Genomic DNA, 22,825 nt, shown 5'->3' with positions numbered 1-22,825 from the left:
TCCATGGGGGCAGGCACTTATGCTCTAGAGTTTTATATTATTTTTTTTTATAGGACTCTTATTCTTCCTAAAGTCTTAAACTGGAATCTCACTAATACTGAACCAGTCGGAGCAGCCGAGTTAAAAGTGTAACTTGATCCATGTCTGGAAAGCTCTTGGGAATGGCCTGTGAACTGTGTTAAAAACACATCAACATGTCAGGAAACTACCCACTTTCCCCACACTCACATACACTATGCTGGTTTACATTCCTTCACAGCTGGAGGTCAGACTTCATATGCCTTTTGAGGTAGACACACACGATTGGGATCCACTGTCACTGTTAACCTTCAGAAATAAGAGCTTATCAGCCTTCTGAGTGCAAAACGATGTCTGGTTTACATCACTGATATTTACACTAGAGATAGCACTTAAATGTGTTTTTTTTTAAGCTGATGCAGATGTCCAGGGATCTCCCTCCAATAGATAAAGTAAATTAAATTTATGTTCTTCGCACAAACAGTTCAACAGGGTAAGCTTTACAAATATGTCTTTTTAAATGAAATCTGGCAGTTTTATTAAGTGATATAAAACATCATCTTAAAATATGTATGCTTTGGATAAAAGAATCATTGGGACAACAACAATATTGCTTTCTGAAGTTTATGTTGATAATTAATCTACGGTGGCATTGAGAGCTCATCGCACTGCAAATTAAGAAAATATGCAAATCGAGAAACATTTTCATCAAATTGACAACAGGTGCAGCATTCAGTTATTAATAAGCAAAAGCCAAACGCTAGGTTAACAGCAGATATCAGAATCTGCGTTTATGCCCAAGTATGTGTGCACACAAGGAATTTGACGAAGAATTTGGTTTGTTGCTCTTAATGAATACACAGAACAGCTGAAACAAGACAAACATGAACATTTGACTTTTATGTACAGATATAAGTATTTATATAAAAAAGTGTATATATACATTTATACACATTAAGACAACTGCAATGCAAATTGTGCTGGAATAAAATATAGAATGATAAATATAACAGGTTGCTTATTTATATGAGGTAGGTGGATATAACAGTATATACAGTGTATGATTGACAGATATTTACGTTTACAGTTTGCATTTAACACAAAAAATATATATAATTTACCTGAAACGTGGATAGGTATTGGATTGGTTTTACAGGGTTATTACACAGGGATTGTTCCTGACAATATGGACTGGTGCATCAATTTCCTTTGTGTTGTCAGCTTTTGCAGCGCTTTGTCTAAATGCTACTCATGTTTTTGTCAAATTGGTGAAGATGTTTCTTCATTTGCTTGTGTTGTTTCTATTTGCATGTGTTTTCTTATTTTGCAGTGCACTGAGCTCTCAGGCCACCGAATAAATCTCCAATTTTTTGCTTAAGTAACAGCACTGTCATTGCAGGTAGGCCTACTCATCTCCTGCTGAATGGTAAATGTTTTATAGGGAGCAATAATACGACAGCAAAGACACCTTGGTTGACGTACATTTTATTTATGGTAATTGCTACATGACGAGAGAAAAAAAAGGAAACACTATGAGATGTTATTGCTGCTATGACATTTTAACTAATGAGGCATGTAGAGAGGAAAAACTACATTTATCACAGTTTTACCACAAAAAATGCTGTCAATACACCATGCATTTAACAGCACACACACAGTGAATGAATAAATCATAGCACATTACCAGCTAGCAAATTACTAGCAAATTATTTACAAAAAGAAATATATGTATATACATATTTTACATCTGTACAGAGACCCCTGTTTTAATAGGTATCAATATGTGGAGGTAGGCAACAGTGCAAACCTTCCTTTTTAGTTACGTTTCTGACCTAGCAGTTGCATAGAACTGGAGAGTATAGCGCTTGTTTTGGCCTTTTCATACTGAGCCATGTGAAGAGATCTGTCAGCTCCCACACAAAGCTTCGGCAGGGGACTCAGGCCTGCTATACGTTCATAACAGGAGTTAGCTGTAGCAGTGAGCTCTGTGGTCGAATGGCGCTGCTCTTTGAATGCAGTTTCTCCAAATTTTGTAAAAAGCCTCTTCTCTTAAGTCCCTCCAGAATGACAGTGTTGCTGGAGGCCAGACTGACACGGGTCCTGTAGGGAGAAGAAGGGGGGCATGGGGTTCATATCTTCAGTGAATATGCCATTTGAACAAGGTGACGTGTTCGTGCACCCCATCTATCCACCCACATACCCCATGTGCACAGCAAGTTCAATGTCAGAAAAGAAGTCTTTTCTTCCTATTTGATTATAACATGATCATTTAAGTGCTGCACAGCAATTACACATAATTATCAAAATGACTCCCTCCTGTCCAAATACTGGATGCATAATTGGTCACAAGGTGTTTGTTCAGCTTACTTTAAAGGAAAAAACAGAAACTGGGAGTAAGGCCAACCACTGACATGTAACCCAGAGGTTAACTAACATCAGAGTGTTTATTTTGCCTGTCTCTAAAGCTCCTCCAGAATGTAGTGGGATAGAGTATAGTGTGGGCTCACAGTCGGAGAGATAAGACCAAGCTTACGGTGTGAAAACTAGAAAAACATTGGCCTGAAGAGAATGTGCATCTGGGCTAAGGGATTAGGAGCATTTCCCTACTGGTTGTGGACATTTGTTTCTCTTTATAAAACCTTTTCAGTCTGTGTTAGCTGTCTAACTTTCAGCAGGTTCAATGACTTTGAAAAAATACCCCTGGTCCCAAGGTAAGCTAAAATGAAATGGAAACATGATATCACAGTTTCTTATTACAGCTAATATTAACAACTATAAAGAGAGGCACTCACCGAGGAGAATCTATACCACTGTCTCCTGTGATGCTCTGGTTCTCTCCCATTTCTACCGCTTCCCCAATCTCTGCCCCTCGGACTCCACTGGGCATGCTCAGAACAGCTCTATGGGTCTGAGGAACACCGGTCTCATTGAACTCATCCTCCTGCACTTCCTCCACCTCCGCTGCCCAGTGAGCAGATTCACCGTCGCCCTCATCAGCTGACTTACGGACAGTCTCTGTGTCTGATTCTATCTCACTGGTCTGGCAGTAGTCAAAGATGCTACTGTCTGCAACTTCAGATGTTTCCAGACAATCCAAATCATGGTTGACCTCATGTCGTCTGTCCCCCTGAATCAATGTGTCTTGTCTGGGGCTGGATTCACTTTGGGCCCCTGGTAATCGAGTCTTCTGATGGTGATGGTGGCGTCTCCAGCTGGTCTCTCCAGATCTGGTGGAGCTGAGGGATGCGCCCCTCTTGGTTGCTGGAGGAATGAGATCTTTGAAAGTGCTGTCCCTTGAATCTTGTATCGAGGCAACTTTTGGTTGTTGAAAGTTGGAATTATAATAGTGACGGTGGGGTCCCTGATATTGCAAATCAGGTTCATGGTTATGGTAAACCAACTGGTTATGGTAGTCAGCTATACCTGTTTGGTATGCATTTTCAACATCAATAATCTCCTCCTCAATCAGACACAAAGAGCTGCAGGCATCCTCATCCTCCTGCTCCTCTGCTCTCTGATAGAGCCTATAGTCATCTTCTATAAAGCCATCAGTGTCTGTAATTGAGGGAGGGCTGTCCACTATCAGTTCTGACCTTTCTCCCTGGCTCATGGTCCTTTGCACTCTACTACTGACAGTGACAGGTCTTATCTCCCGTAGTTCCTGGGTGGCTGTAGTTTCACAGGCTTGCTGGTGTGAAGAGAGCTCTAGTCTCTGAATTTCATCCCTTTGTGGGTTGGACAGTCCGAGGGAGTGTTTCCGCTGTAAAGAGGGCTTGGGCCATGGCAGAGTTAGGTCGTGAGTGTGGTTTACAACAAGCTCATAGGGATGGGTAGGGGGAATGGCATTAGTATTAGAGTATTGTTTGTTAGAGAGGCTGTCATCTATAGTTTGGCTGTGGTCTGGTACACCATTGTATTCTGCCTCCTGAAAATGACCATTTTTGCCTTCTCTCTCCCAGCTCTCCTTGTTGTTTCCCTCCCTCTGATGTCGGAACTTGTCGTCTATCCGAAGCGTACTGCTCTGTGGGTAGGCTGAGTTGTAGTCCAGTGGCGGCTCTCTGTTGATCTTTATGTCTGCTTGGAGCAGATGATCGGCAGTAAGGTCCCTCTCATGGACACAGTCGTACCTGTCTTCAGATATAGGGGATTTCCCTGCATGCTCTCCATCTGCTGCGATCACTTTGGCCCGATGGGGGTCCCACGATTTGGAGCGGTGACTTGTTCGATCCTTCCTCCCTGGCCCCAAAGCCTTGCCCTCTTTCACCTCTCGTCTTCGATGTTCTTTGTTGATGGTGGCAGGAATAATGGGCTCAGCTTCTTTGATTGGATGCGTCTGGAAAGGGTTTTCAATGCGTTTCTTATAAAGAGATTTCCCCTCAACAGCTCCACCTTCTTCCACTTGATCTGGGTCATCAACAGGGATTTCCACTCTGAGCCGAGCAGGGATCAAATCCTCCCCCTCTGGATATTCATCTGCACATATGGGATCCTTACTCTTAACCCCCTCCTTCTGCCTTTCCTTCTGCTTCTCTCTGGAGGAATGGGCCCTCCTCTTGCTGCGTGAGGCCTTTTGAGCAGATCTTTTCCCTGCCTTAGAGGAGTGATGATGCCTGGGTTTTGAGAATGCTAGGATCTCAGTAGACATTCCCTTGTTTACTCCCTTATCATCTTTATCCAGACCCCTGTCCAACACTCTGTCCACCCCCCTCTCCCTTCTCTCCTCTAGCTTCTTCATTAAGACCGTGTGGCGTGTCAAATTGTCCACAGTCAGTTCAGGGTTTATGCGTTTGATGATGGCATGCTCCAGGTCACGGGGTAGGTTGTTCAGGTCCTCCTCGTCTCTTACTGGCCACTCCTCGGGAGGGAACTGGGCTGAAAATGATGCATACTCCTTCTTTGGTTTCTCTTTTTTACCTCCATTCCTCCGAAACAAACTGAGACCAAACTTCCTCCCTGGTTTGTTGTCTTTTTCTTTGCGGCCAGTGGCGTTAGTAGTGGCTGTAGTTTTGCTGATCTCACTTGCCTGACAATCTGCCGCTGTGGAGGTGGATTGATGCTGCACTGTGGGTTTGTGATCTAACGGTCTGGGCCACTTTAAGCTCTTGCCTGTACATTCACTAATGGAAAAAGAAATAGACTGCTGGTCTGGGACAGTGGAGGGAGGGACAGGGGCTGTTACAGTAGAGGAGGCGATATTAGTGGATGTTTGGAGAGGACTGAAGCAGCTGCAAGACTTGCAGTGTGCCACAGGCAGCGTTTGAGGGCTATCAACACATGTGTCGTTGCTCAACAGGTAAGTAATGGGAGGAGGTGAGGGAGGGTCGTCTGCTGAACCAGAAGCCCACCAGTTCTTCTCTCGGACCATGGTGTTTGTGATGAAATAAGTCTGAGGTGTGACAATGAAGTAGCCCTCGCCTGTATGGTAAATTTTGCGCTCCTTGATCAGAGCGCCTAGAGCATTGTAGAGGATGTCCTGAGTGGGGATGGTTATCCCTAAGACAGAACGAGAAAAGAGTGTTAAGGACAAAAGACAAACAAGGGGACACATTGTGTCTGGTTTAAAAGTGCACATCTACACTTTTGCTGAGGCAATATTTTATGGATTACCTGGGTGGGCTTTGCTCATGTAATTGATAAGTGCATCCTGGTTGACGGTGATTTGAGAGGAGTTCATATCTGAGATGACTGAGCACAACACCTCAGCCAAGGGAATGAACTGGGACTGGGGGACAGGGGACATCTGCACTGGGGACAAGTCACCTGAAACACACACACACACACACACACACACACACACACACACACACACACACACACACACATATACACCAGCAGATTATTGAGTGAAACAGGTGGGCCTGCTGCAGTACACAGAAACACACCTGGGTTACAGAGGTCTCTCTCTGACTTGTGCTGCCAGTGAAAACAACTCAAAGTACTAAAGTTGACATTCCTCTTCTAACCACCTTCTAAATCATGACCAATGTGGTCTATGTATGTGAGTTATATGAACCATGCCTGACTGCTTTTGAAATTCCATCAGTACTAGGACAGACCACGAAATTCCATTACTCCCACAGAAATGACCACAGGTCTGCCTGCTGGGCAGATCAAATATCCTGCCCCCCATATCATACGGCCCTACACGGCTAGGAGGTGCTCTTAGACAAACATGTTACTAAAAGTGAGACCGACTAGAAAAAAGGCAGTCTTGGAAACATTTGTCTTATAGTTATAAAAATAGTATGAAACTCATTCTGTATATGAATATGAACACATCAAAATACCACCAATCTGCACGACTCTGCAGACCGACAGTGTTCTTCTGACATGCAAACTGTGGGAGCCTAGCAGAAGACTTTCAAATCATAAAACTAAGCTGCTTTTAAAGACAACCAAACATTTTAGAAAACAATCAATTTAGTATCAAAAACAATCAGCAGAGTTTCACACATGGAGAGATGTAATTGAAGCAACATGGAGTGGTTAAGTTCCTTCAGGCAAATATTTTTGTTTGTTTTTGTTTGTTTTTGTTTGTTTTTGTGCGAAAGCCCACACTGAAGAGAGCAAGAGAAGATAGGAGTACCATAAAGACTCTTGCACACCCCGTTAACGGGATAGGACATCAAAACTGAACAGTGACTTTGACACAGTTGTATCTAAATAATTGTTTATAATTAATAACATGAAAGTCTCTAATTGTCTAATTATGGTATTTATCTTGTTCAGAGACAAGAGGCAACAAATAGTACCAGTCTAGGGATGTGTAGTATTTTCTTTATTAAACAGAATTCTTTCTTCCTACAAGTACCAGTTCAACCAGAATTCCTGAAAGGAAAGAAGCAAAATTTCCAATAACAATGTCCCCCCACCCCCCACCCCCCGGGTTATGGGCAGAGACGCCATTACTAGCCTGCAAAAACTGAAAGGTTGTGTTTAGGCATAATATTAGAAATGTTTATTGTTAGATATAAGCCTTTAGGTGGTTCGTTTTAGTTTGTGTTTAGGTTAAGATTAGATGTGGTTGAGGTTATGGTTAGGATAAAAAATTGAATGCTGTGCATACAGTGGGATCCCCAAGAATGCATTACGAACCCCTAAACCATAATATAAAAAGGGAAACAGAGAAATGTTTGCTTAGCTCCTGCAGCCTTTATGAAACAGTTTTTTATTTTCCAAAGCTCATTATGATTTAAAATACTGACACAAAAGTCTGCATTTCTGACTAATTGTCCACAAAAATATACTCCTATACAGAACTCAAATAGTGATGTTTACTAATAAGAAGTGAGCTCAGTGAAAGCACTAAAACAAAGCAGATCCCCCTGCTGATTAATGATTAGCATCTGAGTTACACAAACTCCCATAATATTAAGAGCAGACACAAGGGCATGAACATAACCTTACCCATAGGACTGGAAAATTGGTTTTAGTTAATCAGCTACACCTCATTAAAGTAAAGAGCATTATGTGTGAAAGAAGGGAGATATAAAACGGAGCACAAGAAGTGCTCAGTGATCTACTTGCTGTATTTTATTTACTATCAACAGTAACCAATACAATTTGAGTGCAAGCTTGAGTGTAAAAATGCCACATTGTAACAAGTTGGAGCTTCAACTTGTTTTTGTTATTGAGACATTTTCCCCATGTGATTTCAACTTTCCAGTGTTGTACTGAACACTTTGTGTATAAATGTGTAAATCATGCTTTAACATGTGGCGTGTGTGACTGTGAGTGATTCTCCCATCAACCCCTGGGCATTCAATGAAAACACTGCCAAGCTCACACTTGATGTAAACTAAACATTTACCACCCTCGCACTTGAACCACTCATGTCCAAGGCAGGGGAAATAAACAACTAATTAAATATCTGCCACGGTAAAGCATGACATAACACACACACACGTACCAAACACATACGCCACTTTTTTGGTGATCCACACATGGATTATTACGACCAATCGAGCGCCACAGACAGTGTTGCCGGATTTGACTAACAAGAAAGTTGCCCAAGAATAATAATTTGAATAGGAAAAAGAGGTTCTAGTTGTAATAAACTAAAATGACATTTGGTTTAGGTGGTCATCAGTTATAAGTTATTGCAAGCCGAGCCTATGCAACTGACAATCACAATTTTGCAGATTTAGCCTCACTTTTCATAGGTGAAAACCACTCAAATGGTATAAAAAGTAGCCCAAATTTTAACAACCTGCCCAATTAAAAGCTGCTACTCATTCTGTTTTACTTAAGTAGAAAATGTTTTATCCTCAGTAAGGAATATGTCAAGCAAAGTCAGTAAAAAAAAGAAGCAATTATAAGCACAGTGAGCTCACTTAAGGCTCATAAGTCTCACAGATGGGGGTCTTTCTTTGTAAAACTGATCCTATGGCACACGGTGGGACTGTAAAAGAAACGCTGCCTTTACCCGGCTTCGACAGAAGACGTTAATCTGGCTAAACCTCAGAGCGGATATCTCAATAGCAGTCTCCCTGGGCAGTGAATTAGTGCTGCTACTCATTGTTGTTAACTTCCTACAGGAATGTCTCGCACGCTGTCCACATAGCAACCACTTATAACCACCGACAACAGTCAAAAGGTCAGCAAGGATATGATAGGGTCAGAGGAGGGGGAGGCACATAATTAATAATGTATTATTATAATGTTATAATAATGTAATAAATAATAATAGTAATGGGAAATCACTACCTCCTTAAAATGACTTCCCAGATCACTTTGCACAGATGCAGTGAGTGTTATCCTCTCTGACTATGTCCTGTCAAAAAGCAGGATATCCTGTCGGACACCTGCTAACATGATTTATACTCTTCAGGGAGTTAAAAACAGAAATACGTTCAAGCAGCACTTACTAAACAATTCAACAGAAACGTGAGACTGACAATGTAGGTGTGTACAGACACCTACAGCAGTTTATTTGTGTGAAATAGCTATAATATAAGAATGGGCTGGGCAGAGGATTGAGTCTAACATTAGCAGGCGTGGCCATCGGGGAGGTTCACTGTTATACACGTCTTCTCTCCGGGGGGAACAGACCTCTGTGTTCCTGTAATCCAAGACCAGGCCACCGACATTACACTCATTGTCATACACAGCATGAATACCCTGCTGGGTGCCATGGCAACTGAACCCCGTGCCGCAACGAAGAGGGAGGGAAGCTCAGAATTCAAACAGGAGATGAGACTTGTGTTAAGGCACGGAGCAGCAGTTTAATATAACTCCTTAAAGGTTATTTCACCAATTTTACACGTCAAAGTATGTTCATCTGTAATGGTTAGTACTACTCAGCCTGTGAAAACAGTTAGTATAATGTCTTCGGAACTTGTCAAGTCTGAGAAAATAACCCTGATGATGTCACCCTGATGTCATCAGGGTTATCTCACCTTCAAATGTATAACAGAAAGCCTAACTCACAAACTGGAGGTACAGAGTTTGAAAGATGTGTTTACCAGGCAGGGAGGGTCTAAAGCTGCCAGTGTGCTTCATCAGAGCTGCTTGTCGGATGGTGAAATAGCTTCTGAAACCCCCTCCCCCCACATCTTCTGATGTCAGAGGAGGGGGGGGCTGTGTCCGAACATTTTTTTAACTTTCCGAAACCGGCATTCAGTCCTGCTTCACCCCTAATTGGCCGTTCGGAACAACAAATGAAATAGTTCTTTTCATGCAAAAACCGACTCAAATGAAAGACGCTATTGAGTTGCATTATTGGAAGTGTAGGATCCAGTGTTTTTGGAGCTTGACCTATACTTAGGACTAAAAGTCAGGATATCTCAGCCTCTGCTGCTCAGATTGTTTCTTGCATGTTCCCAAATGTTATGATGTACAATACTAAACTGCTGGAGTAAAGCAATGCCTTGTTTCATTTGATTTATTATATGAATTGGAGTATACATATTATTTTTTCCAATACGTCATCCCATGATCTCCAAAATTGTATCCAGAGTATCTCAGTGAGAACCACTGGCATAATGCATACTTTATATGCACATTATATTAAAATAAAGTGACAAACCTCATACTAAGCTTTCTGCTCCACGCACATTGAAAAACATGTATTTCTTCCCATGTCATACATTTTCTATGTGAGAATAAGTTTCTGCCTGGGGGATAAAAATGAAAAATGCCTGAAGTTGACTGCTTGATTGTGGAAATGATTGACAGAGAACTTCTCTCTTCTATCCCCACTGAGATCTTTTTGGCTGCTGACACTGATCAATGCCACATGTATTCACATGGCTGTGTTAGCTGGCCACATGAGTCCCATTTCACATATGATTGCATTACCTCCAGTCTCTTGGAAGAAAATACTAACACACCACAGCATACAGTATGTGCTGTCGACCTTCCATGAGCTGCTACCTGCTGCTCTGAATGGGAACAACCTTCCATGCATCTACAGATTTTGACAGACATGATTTAAACTATATTCATGCCTTGATAGGAGGCCCAAAGCAAGAAAGAAGGTTGCACAACTTGTGACTGAATGTTGTCCTTGACCTTTCAACCTTCATGCGATCACAGGTAAAAATCTAACTGAAACATCAGGCTTGTTGCCACAATCCCTCGCTCCATGGCCTCTCTGGAAACAGACACACACAATCTTATCTCATCCTGGTATCGTCTTATCTTCAGGCTGCAGTAAGCAAACAGGCTAATCTTCTCTCTCCCTCATTAAGGACACACTGCATGGCATTCAACATGAACTTGAGGCCTGCCCAAACTGCAAAATCCCCCTGTCTCCCATCGACTGAGACCTTCTGAAGAACATGCTTCAGTGACGCTACAGTCTACAGTCTCTGGTGAGACAATGTCAAACATACATAAAATCAGATTTAGTATAATGGGAAGAGATGCCAACTGTAATTTATGTTGCGACTGCCTTCCAGTCCCACGACCACATCCCTTTGTTTTGGGTTTCTTGGTCTAACAGGCCTCCATAACCCCACCCTTTTCCTTCTTGTGTGTGTGTGTGTGTGTGTGTGTGTGTGTGTGTGTGTGTGTGTGTGTGTGTGTGTGTGTGTGTGTGTGTGTGTGTGTGTGTGTGTGTGTGTGTGTGTGTGCATCACATTTTTTAGAAAGTGCTTTATGAGTTTGTGTCTTTCACTCCCGTAGAACACACAGATGTGGGCGTTGCATTTAAATGGCCCAATAAACTGAGTGAAAAGACCCCTTCAGAGAGCAATCACAGCCCGAATGTCCGGACAACCAAACCTCGCCCAGTCTAACAACACTGCCCTTTCCTGTCCTTCCACTCAGAAAGCACTTGGAGAAACACTGTATGGCTATAAACATTACATTCAACATGTTTGCAATAAATATCTATGGTACTGTATAATTACTGGATGACGTTCCTGTGTTTAGTTAAAATGTTAGAAAACATGTCTGCCAACGTCCCACTTTAAAACCCATCAATAACCAGTAAACTGGAAAGACTAAGCCACTAATCATTTTACAGCTTTATTGATTGATTCACAACAATAAAACTAGCATTGAAACAACATTAAGGCATAACGTAAATATTTAATCTGAGCCACTGACGGTTCAGTATCTCAAAGTACCTGTGTTTAAATATTAAGCGTTGAAGTGGGAGGAGATGAGTAAAGTCTGGACTGTGCCCTCTTTGTAGTCACAGAGTTTGAGAAAATGTCTTTGTTGCCAGGTTAACTCAGATTAACTAGATACAATCTGGAGAACCTTCTACATTATCTAATCTAATTTAGGCCTATTGTCAGGATATGAACGCTGACTTTTGAAAGCTACATCTATAGCAAACAGTGCTCATTATTCTGTAGAGGAACAGATAAGATGTAAAGTCCAAACACCATGACTAAAGAGAATTTATGAGCCAAAACTTTGAGCACTGTGGAGAAATAGGGGCAGGCTTTGTGTTGATTCACATTACCATAGAAACCTTTACTGCGGCAGCGACCTGCCACATGCAATACAAGGCTAAAGAAAAAGAAGAACCAGCAGCAGAAGTATCATATGGGTATCTATAATCCAGCAAGAGCCTTGAGACTCACTTTGCCAAACCAACCCTTTGACATTTAATGTATGTTGGCAAGAAAGCATAAACAAGCTGTGACTAAACTTCTCAAATTGACATTCACAGAACTTAAAACATTTATGCTAACATAGTTGGTCACCACAGGTCTTGACTGAAAATCTCTGCAGCTGTAATGCCATTAAATAATGTTCTTACCATCTGATTCGCAGTTAGAACTATTTGAACAGCAGCTCATGTCATAACAAATAAATGACCTGGTACTAAACCAGTGTGCAAAAACCCTGTTTTTATGTTTGTGTGCAATAGGAAATACACCTGAGCAGGTGTTTAACAGAAGACCAGTAACAATGTGAAGGTAGACAGGCCTGTATTTTAAAGCACAGCCCCAAAGTGCTCTGTGTAACATGATGCCAACACATGGTAGTGCCAGGAGACAACAGAAAATTTAAAGCACATCTCTTTAGTTTCTTTTTACCTGATACGTCATACCTCTTCAGACTTTATGGGTCACACCCCAACATATCTGGCTCTCGTCTGCTTTCATGAACATGAACAATTTACCCCACAGTCTGCCAGTGCCGTTTCTGCCAGACCTCTGGAAAGTCCAAGCCATTTAAATGTGGACCACAGTACCTTTCCTTTATATTTTGCTAACTCTTATGACTGGCTTCAAAGTAAATACATTTCCTCAGTGAGGAGAGCCAAATCATATATGCAATGTATTGTTTCTGCACAAACTGAACACATTCTGTAAGGTAGTACATTCTACTAGGAAGCAAAACAGCATTTCGATACCTAATATAAATAAACACATCTGTACATATTTAAAGGGCATAGATGGCAGCACATGTTCTTCTACTGCATAAAAGAGGGAATAAAAGTCCTATCAATAACCATCCACCCATCTCCAAAATATCTAAAAAACAACACAATGCTGTTCTGTTTGCTGACCTTTACTAGAAATTGACTCAGTTAATTATTCCCCGATGTTTTTCAGACGTTTTGGCTCTGATTCAGTTGTGTGGGGCTGGTTTTACAACTATCTTGCTGCCTGATATCAGTGTGAAAATTGTGTCCTGGAGCAACAGGTGTTCCCCATGTTCAATTTTAGGCCCTGCAGTCTTACTTACTATTTATAATGTTAGCAGCCAACTTTTAACACCTTTACAGTTTTTTTTTTTTTTTTTTTTAACATCTTTGCACTGTTTCAGCGATGTTGAAAAAAAACTGTGCTTGAGCATTTCACTCTGAAACTAACCACTGAGCACAGAAATAGGCAGGAGCCTCTAGTTTCCCCAGTGTCGTCTTATTCAGAGATCCAGATATTTTCACCCCTCTTCACCCATGTGGCTCTTCCCCACTGACACCAAAACATACATATATATATATATATATATATATATATATATATATATATATATATATATATATATATATACACATATATATATACACACATATATATATATATATATATATATATATATATATATATATATATATATATATATATATATATATACACATATACATGTGTGTGTGTGTGTATATATATATATATATATATATATATATATATATATACATATATATATATATATATATATACATACACACACACACACAATCTAAGAGGGTTTCCAGCAGGACCACACCCCTTAATCAAAAGTGATGGCAGTTATGGGTTGCAGATGAAACCCATTTCCTCTCATTTTACCGAGCTTGAAGTGCAGCAGATGCCTGTTTGTTATCTCAGTATTTAGAGCAGAGCTCCCGTCCAGTGTCTGCCATATGATCCATTGCTTTCTAATGCCCTGCAACCAGTCAGCGCACAGCTCGGCCGTGGTCCTTGAAAGTATCTTTCACTCCTGAAATACAATAAGACAGCATTTTGCTATCACAGAACCAATGTTAGCATACTATTGCATTTATAAATGCTAAATGAAGCAAAGTAAACATCCCTTCAGGAAACTGAAGAGTAATGGTAATACCAAATTTAATGCAATATAGCCTCAGTCCTGTGTCGACCCATTTGTCTAAACGGAGAGAGAATGAAGATAAATCCCACGAGGGAAACCCAAGCGGCTGCTGACAGGGTGTATAAGCTGAGGGATACAAAGGAAACTCCTCAGCTGTTGTTGTTGTTGGCACAGCTCCACTCCACCGCTACGGGTGAGCCCAAAATTTGGGTCGATAAAGAGGCTGACATGCCTGATTCGCACCAGGGGTGAGCATCCTGCTCAATAGGACAGGATGTGGCTAACAAATGATGTGCTGAGAGGCATGCATAGTCTCACACACATGTGTAGGCACTGTGGAAGTTCACGTCTGAGATTAAAGGTCAAGGTTTCCTCATATCTGAATAGTTTACAAAACTATCTTTTACAAGTGCAGGAAATAGAAAGACATTCTAGATACATGCAGAGACTTGGCACTGGCACAGTAAGACTGCAACCTAATTAACTTATACCAACAATGCAATTTGAAAAACAATCTAAAAGTTTAATACATTTATGCACAAGTCACAGAGGCTGCTTTTCTTTCCATTACATTAAGTCCTTCCCAAACCTTTCATGTTAGAATTTAATTCATCTCCAGTCCACTGTTTATTTAGCACATGAAAATGTATGTTCTTTGATCTACCAACCAACAACAACCAGACATTAGAACCTCGTAACCATTTGCAGATTTTGGTATATGGTTTCCAATGCATTTAACCTCTGATCTTGCGAGGAGAAGATTGAACCAACCACTGTCATAATACTGCCTTTTTATCATTTTGAGCATGAAAAACAACCACGTTTATTTTGCGTAACAGCTTAATGTCATCCCATCAGAGTCGAGGGAGCTGGAGAGGGATTATCTTTAACCAATATTGTTTGAGACCAGCTCAAATGGTAACTGTAACTGAGCAGAGCAGATCTTCCCTTTCCACAATCTGTTAATGTTTTTGTCTGTATTTTATTTCTGGTTAAAGACAATGTCCTGAGTAAAACACACATATTATGTACTTGTAGCCAGGGGGCACTCCTACAGCTGACAGGGGACATGGAAAGCTCAACTAACTCAACTAAAAAATATAAATGATATAAATAATACAATATATCCATGTTTGAATTAAGGAGAAAAATAAACAGCCGACTGGGATAACAAATTGGTGTGATGCTAATCCTTAGTAAATTTACAAGTACCAGTAAAATACTGCATGAAAATGGTAAGCAAGTGAGCAGAGAAGTTATGTTAGCTGAAACTAATGGATAAATGATTACAATAAATAGATAAAAGTAATAAATAAATTATGCATGCATAAGCAGTTGAAAATAGTAATAAATGGTTGAAATATCCAGCTTTTGCCACTCTGATTGGTCGTAGTATTAATGCCAACTTGACCAGAGCAACCTAAACATTGACAATTAAATAGTAAGAAACAATTATTGTAACAATATCCACTTTTATGTAATTATTAGTTTTAAATAACACCCAGTTAAGAACATATTTGGAGCATGACGGGTGGTGTGGGGGTATGTCAGACCACCACTTACAGAAGCTGACCTGACCAGTTAGTGAAGAACACCTGGATACTGTATTGATGTTTGTTGCTCTGTTTGCCTTCTAACCAACCCTCTAAAGCTAGCTGACCTCAAAGTGGCTTGTTAGCAAGAAGGTTGTAACCTTTGACCTGCACTGCTTAGTTAGGACAGGGTGGGCCATTTAAAGCTGGTAAGGGGGTGTCATGGTTAATAAGCCAACATCTGGAAGAGTTATGACCATTAGTGAAGCGGTTTGAGACTTTGACAGAATACCCTCATAAAAGGAGACACCCCTTGTGTGAAAATACAACACTTTCAAGTGAAAAGTAAAGAGCAGAAATGAGGCTCTCTGAGCCGACGAACTCAGGAAATGATCTCAAGAGTAAATGAAGCATTTCAGGAATGCTTCACCACCTCATGGTATGGCGAGTTAAATGAAACATACCATTTAAAAAGAAAGCTGGCTTAGAAAGTGTAGCATAGCTGTGCCTTAGTTCTCCAAAAAATACACAGAGGGAGACCTACAGTATGTCCTACAATGGCCAAATAAAGTGTTTTCCATGGCGAAAGTGAGAGGCCTGTCCAGAGGACTTATTCATGTCTACGTTCAAAGACGACGAGGGCAGTTTACAGAGCTTTATGTAGGGAGGATACAGGACACCTCATTACAACACTGGCTGACTCCATATAAATGTTTCATGGATGTTTACATGTTTCGTGGGTCCACGCTTATCCTGCTGCAGAGACAGTAGCAGGACTCTAAATAATGCAGAAACAGCTAACAGTCATTATGAAGCCTCTGGTTATAAGAAGAGAGTCTGGATAGTTCTCCAGAACAGATTTAGTCTTTTGGGGAATTTTTAGCCTTTTTTAAAGACTGATGATGAGTGATTAGTGCATTTTCATACACAATCCAGTTCAAATCTGATTAAAGGAATAGTTTGACATTTTCAGAATTACTTTTATTCTCTATCAAGTTGGATAAGAAGATCGATACCACTCTCATGTCTCTGATTATTTAGAGTATACAGCAGGCTTGTGCACAATTCAGAATTGAGAATGACTCCTAAATTCCAATTAAATTCTTGAATTTGAATTGAATTTGAATTGATGTCAAAAACAGGATCTAGAATTACAATGTAATGTACGAATTTGAATTAAAGGAAGCAGAATTGCAATTCAATAAAAATTCAAAGAAATTCATATACATAATTTAAGTGAAGTGTTTAACAATGAAGCTTTACAATATATGTCAGATATGATTGCATTACATATTCTTTAAATGATATTAGTTTGAACTACTTGTACAGATTATATTAACAGGAAATGTTTTCGCCCAGCAGTGAATGTTAAAAGCTCTAGTCACAGAACAAATAATTAAGTTTGATTTATTGTAATTTTGTGGAACATGATGGAACATGACTCCATTTCCCAGAATGCTTTACTTAACCAAGTATTTAAAATGGTTGCCAAACAATTTGAGGTGGACATTTGTTTTGAAAGCTTATTTTCTACACAATTTGATGGTCAACACTGGACTTTTTAAGTTTCAGAAGTTCCTTACAACTTCAGATTACAAACGTTTATAGATTTGACACCTGTAATAACAGTGACATGGAAAATAATAGCAGGCCTAAAAGGTCATCTGTACATTTTGAAGAACCAATTCCAACACGAACACCTGGAAACCACAGAGCCATATGCAAGCACTGCAGTGCTCCAGTCTGTGGCTCCATCAAGGCTACTTCAAATTTCAAAAGGCATCTATAAGTAAGTTAACAGACAGACAGTCTTTTATTTTGAAAACCATCTCTTGATGGTATTATGCTACTGATATTTGATATCATCATTGTTGGGGTCACTACTCAAGAACGTGTAATACACATTATTCACTTAAAAAAAACAACAAACCATAATGCATTACCTTACTTGTTATTCTCTATGGATAGTAACTCATTACTCTACTCATTACATTACTGTAGCGCAACACAGCAAGAGCCTGGCATATAGCTCATAAAGGGCTTAAACACACCTTCAACTCACAACACAACAGTAACAGTAACATTAATGTGTTACATTACTCAGTTATAGCCAAATGTGATTATATTATGGCATTACTTCGTAAGGAGTTACCCCCAACACTGGATATCATATGTGTTTAAAAGCATGCAAGCACACTTTTTACTTATTGTAAATCAAGAAAACAATTCTTGTCAATTGTGGAATTAACAGAAATATTTGTTCTCTTAAAGAGTGATCTATATTTTGGAACAAAATGTATGCAGGGTTGAGGAGTGACTAATTAAGTGTAATGAAATTATGTTATTAAATTACAAAATTAATGTAATTGTATTTAGTTGTATTACTGAGGTAAAATGTGTAATTCTATTAGTAACTAATCAAATTAAAAGGAAATTGCTTTGCATTGATAAAGTAATCCAAATAAAGTAATCCAAACCACATTTATAATGGGTAACTTATAACAGTAAGCAATTACATTTCCAAAGTAACCTTCCTAACACTGAATGTATGTGAGATTCAACACATTCTTTCTGTTGTGTGATTGTGTGGAATTTCTTTGAATTGCTATGAATTTAATTCCACTTCCTGTCATTCCAATTCCAATTCCAATTCAACTTCCTGTGGGGCGAAGTCAATTCAATTCAAATTCCAATTCATGAATTGAATGGAAGTCAATTCTGAAATTCAGAATTTTGCACAAGCCTGGTATACAGGTTACAGTGTAATTGTAAACATACTGAATGTCAATTCTCTCAGCAAGAAGGATGTCGACTACAAACACACTGAGCGTTAATGACATGACTTTGTGTTGGAACTTCCTTGTTATTCTGTAAACAACTGTTTAAAGGAAGAAAATTGATGAAGAGATAATTTAGCGTAAAGAATGAGAAACAAGTTCATGAGTTGAAGCAGAGCGGTCAACCCCAGTACCAGTGGGGCCCATTCCCACAAGGATAACAACGAAGCCTGTTCATACTAACTCCTCACCCTGTCTGTTTACCTCAGCCTAACCTCACCGCAATCCCCTTCCTCCATCAACCCTCCCCACCTCCCACAGACCTCCTTCTTCTGCATATTCTCCCCTCAGAAGAGCCCCGAGGTGGACGGTCGGCCCCCAGAACAATCTGTCTTCACTCAGGCTATTAGCACTGATAACCACAGGACCAATGAGGAAGTAGCACAAACTAATCAAAGTGTATTGTTTCTGTTTGCCTGGAAGCTTTGTTTTACATCTATGCTTCTTTATTTAACATTAGACTAATAAGCTAAACTAAACATCTTCTAAACTATGTTCCTTTACTTCCCTTTAAAAAAACCTCCTCATGTGAGTAAAGCCACGTCTCAACCTTGCTCTGACCTGGGAAAGGAAATAGGGCTGTTTGAAATTCACTATAGCCCATAACTCATAACATTTCGTTTTTCTACCTGACATATTTATATCAGGACAATGTCAAGGCCTTTAAGTCCATGCCTGATATCAATCTAGGAGTCTGACTTCCACAGTCACTCCCTGGCCATGAAACGGTGGGACATTAATCCTGAGTAACCGAGAATCAGCGGCGGTCGGCAGCCAGTCGCACAGTGATTAACTGCTGACCAGTTCTCAGTGAGAAGGCAGTAAAACAGACTCTGACAGCCTGCCAGCACTGATTTCCATACAAATTGCTGCGGTGTGAAGCAAAGGATTTGTTAAGGAGGAGGAGGACGTGACATGTCCACACACAGACCTGTTTCCTTACAATTCTGGTGTAAAGCTCTAACATGAGGAGTCTGTTGAGGTATCAATGCCTGCCCTGCATCGAGCTCATGCATGTCTGTGTGCACCTTAGTGCTGACGCTGCCCATAGCAATAAGCCTGGCGTCACCTTTGGCTCATATGGTGTTTGTGAAACTGTCTCACAGCGGGATGGCATGTCAGCCTCCACCTTCCCCCTCCTCCGCCGCTCCACGCCCTCCCAGGTCTCCCCTTGTGTGGTCTCGTCCTCCCCTTCACATCACATCACATTCCTCCCTTTACTTGTCTGTGCACTGCTTAATCTGGCTGAGCAGACGGATTGACACAAGGTCAGCAGGTAGACTAGACACAGCATCCAGACAAAATAACACTCCAACAAAGAGAGCCACATTATTGGAAAAACAGACCCTGAAAGAGAAGCAAGACAGCTGGACCAAATGGGAACTCAGAGCCAATGTGTGTGCTGCTGGGACACAGTTTCCAGTGAACCAAAAGGAACCTGCTGCAGCTCAACCATCTTGTCAACACTTCAAAACCTACCTCTGACACTACTACATCCTGCAGTTTTTGAATTTCACGTGATAATTGTGTACTTTTTGGAGTGGAAGGTGGTGCTTTGTAGCAGAAACATGAAATCAGTTCCCACATGTGTATTTGCTACAACCTAGAGTTCAACATCTTCCTTTTTTTAATAACCTGGTGCATCTCTTAAAAATACTGTCATTAGGAGTAAAAGCCACACAAGGTTGTCATTTTCTCCAGCAGCCGGTGCTGTGTGGCATTTACAGCCCATGAGCTCATGCTATAGGAGGCTGCATAAAGGTTTCCATTCATTGTTTCTGTGCAGATATGCTGCTGTAAAACACATCTGAGGAGGAGAGCCAGAGAAGGGGAGCAATTAGAAGTAATTACAAGGTATACATGCTTTGTTAACAGGCGCTGGTAAACATATCACTGTGTCGACAACAATGCAAGGCTGATTGGTCGTGCACTCCACTCAAACCCACCAGACCACATTTGGGAAAATAGAGATTTAAGGCAACATCATCTCTCAGGCAACAAACACCTGTTGTGTTTAAAATGGTTTGAAGCAACATTTCACTGCCCACAGCAACAGAATGTGGTCTCTTTTTGTATATGGTGCCCATTTTTTAAGGAGGTTTTGCATGAGAAGAATGGAGAAAAATCAGGTAGGCTAGGCTATGCCAGCGATGAAGGCCTAAATATGAGAAAAAAATATATATGTTTTGAGAGGGAGCTTTATACCTCTGCATCCAAGAAACAAGTGACTGAGTGACAAAATGATGGTTATAATTGTCCAAACCTAGAGTTAGAGATAGGACACACTCAAAATAAACTACTGTTGTGTTGACACTAAAACACAACAACTTTTGGGTACATTTTTTTGGCATCAGCTTGAACTGAATTTAGTAGCCAATGAAAATCTAGAGAAGCAGGGAAGATGTTAAACCCTGTCAGTTCAGAGTTTATGGCTTTCACACATTTCTCTCAGTGTGGTAAACAAATGTTGGTTGTAACTGTGGTAGCAGTTTTTTTCCTGTGCCATCAACAGGATTGTTTCTGGTAACTTTCTGGACTTCGGGTGCATATACAGTTGTATTACTACCATTTTTACTTCACAATAAAACTTATTATATTATCACTGGTGATAGTTCAGTGACAGGATTGATGTTACATACCGACAGCTTTTATGATAAATCCCTTTGGTGACCTTAGAGCCCTGCGCATCCATGCTTCTCTCAGCACCTCCAAGTTGTTTGCGTTCCCTTGAATGAAAAGCACCAAATTTTCCATCCATCCCTGAAAGTACACTTCAGCTATGGCCTTAGCGAGTCTCTTATTCCAGAAACTGCGCAAATTTTGCGCCTTAAAGTCCGCAAAAATCTCCTGTCCACTCGTTGTATTGGCATTGAGTTTTCCTCCGCCAGCGCGCAAACTCTCCTCGTCCGGGCCGAAGACTACGGCGAGCGAAGCGGTGGAGAGCTGTACAATCCTCTGCTGGTAAGACATTTTTTAACGCCTGTATCGGCTCCAGAAGGGAGGTATCATGCTAGAAATGAAATTGCACTTGTTAAAGGTGAGTTATTTTCTCAGAAAATCCAAATAAACGCCGTGTTTTGCCACGCATTCCTCCAGTGAGCGTCTGAATCCTGCAGCGAGTGAACTGGAAGCGCAGTAGACGTCTGACTGATGGTTTCTCTCGGCTTCCAGGGAAACCAATGACGGTGGCAGAGAGGAGGAGGGCTCATCAGCCTGCTGCTGGGTCACACAGGTAGACCTCCAATTGCCTGCTCACCGGTGTGTGTGTGTGTGTGTGTGTGTGTGTGTGTGTGTGTGTGTGTGTGTGTGTGTGTGTGTGTGTGTGTGTGTGTGCTCTGCAGAAACCTGTCGGACAGGTGCTGTGGGATCTTTTGATTTTGAATGTCCTTATTTTGTTTTTGTTTGCTTTAGGGTTTGATCTTTTTTTCGTATTTGCACCATCACTTGCCATGAAAATCTCAGCTCATAGTTCACCAAACCAAAGGTGATGTTTCTAAAAAGACGATTTAATGATAAAAGTTTCTTGCAAGTTGCAACACAAGCAAAAATCTTTCTAATCATTCGTCTAAATTATTGAAAGTAACTTTTGTTGAGTGATTTGGAATTAATTCATAATAAGTTTCCTTCACTAGTCTCCTCATGACAAGTTGCTGCCACACATAAATCATTTAACATAGACGCCAGAGCCAATTATTTTGTGAAAAATGTATTCCCATGGATAACAGAAACTTGAAATAGGCTATTGAATTTCACAACAATGCTGGTTCAATAAAAGTGTAGGAGCCTCAGGGAACATACTGTATTTGCCACTAAAATGAGAACCAGTCCGCCCCAGTGCCATCAAAAGAGGGACCCCATTAGTTCCTTCTTTTACTGACACTGTAACAGGAAGAGTCTGCTGTACAGACACCTCATACATCACAGTCTCAGAGAGCCTGTGGCTTTAGTTTCAGGAGCACTTGGGCCCCTGAGAGGCCGGGGGCCAGTCTGCCTCAGTGTGGTATTAGAGCCCGTGCGGGAACAGGATATTGCGCTTCCTCTGTACATGAAAAGAATACATCACCTCAGCCTACACAGGATGAATTATGTGCAGTCCGTCCTGGGGAAACAGAGTTGAGTAAGGTTGGAGGGCAATAGAGAAAACTTGCAAAGATTCTGTGTGGGATTAAAGATCCAAGTCTTTTGAGTTAAAGAGAGTCTTTGTGGCTTATTTTTAAAGCTTTTGATAATTATTTTAAACATTGCTAGTTCAACTTTCACAATCATTACAGACGCATGCTGTGCAGCCAAACTTTGTTAAAACTCACATAATGTTAATTAAATTCTAGAGGAGATCCCAGTGTTTCCAAAGATACTAAATCTGTCAGGATGCATTTTAGGGAAATGTGTATAAATTGATACTGATAATATTTCCATTTAATGGAATGGTGCTGCAAT

General features: G+C 40.6%; 1 protein-coding gene across 1 annotated transcript; it reads right to left on the bottom strand.

The window, feature by feature from the left end:
* Positions 1-1,483: 1,483 nt before the first annotated feature.
* On the bottom strand, positions 1,484-21,611 carry stox1 (storkhead box 1). Its single transcript, XM_031305625.2, has 4 exons — positions 21,028-21,611; positions 5,626-5,778; positions 2,811-5,511; positions 1,484-2,118 (listed from the first exon to the last, which is right to left on the bottom strand). Exons 1-4 carry the CDS (start codon positions 21,356-21,358, stop codon positions 1,965-1,967), a joined length of 3,339 nt encoding a protein of 1,112 aa, XP_031161485.1. The 5' UTR covers positions 21,359-21,611; the 3' UTR covers positions 1,484-1,964.
* Between the last annotated feature and the right edge of the window lie 1,214 nt (positions 21,612-22,825).

Source organism: Sander lucioperca, chromosome 15, assembly GCF_008315115.2.
Source record: "Sander lucioperca isolate FBNREF2018 chromosome 15, SLUC_FBN_1.2, whole genome shotgun sequence".
Classification (NCBI taxonomy): domain Eukaryota; kingdom Metazoa; phylum Chordata; class Actinopteri; order Perciformes; family Percidae; genus Sander; species Sander lucioperca.
This window is presented reverse-complemented; position numbering and strand designations above follow the sequence as displayed.

What these genes read in the sequence shown, in the direction of transcription:
- stox1 (XM_031305625.2), bottom strand. Translation starts at nt 21,358, where the DNA reads ATGTCTTACCAGCAGAGGATTGTACAGCTCTCCACCGCTTCGCTCGCC. An exon ending in ATTTATCATAAAAGCTGTCG is followed by an intron (nt 5,779 to 21,027) that starts GTATGTAACATC and finishes TGTGTGTTTCAG; the next exon opens with GTGACTTGTCCCCAGTGCAG. An exon ending in CATGAGCAAAGCCCACCCAG is followed by an intron (nt 5,512 to 5,625) that starts GTAATCCATAAA and finishes GTTCTGTCTTAG; the next exon opens with GGATAACCATCCCCACTCAG.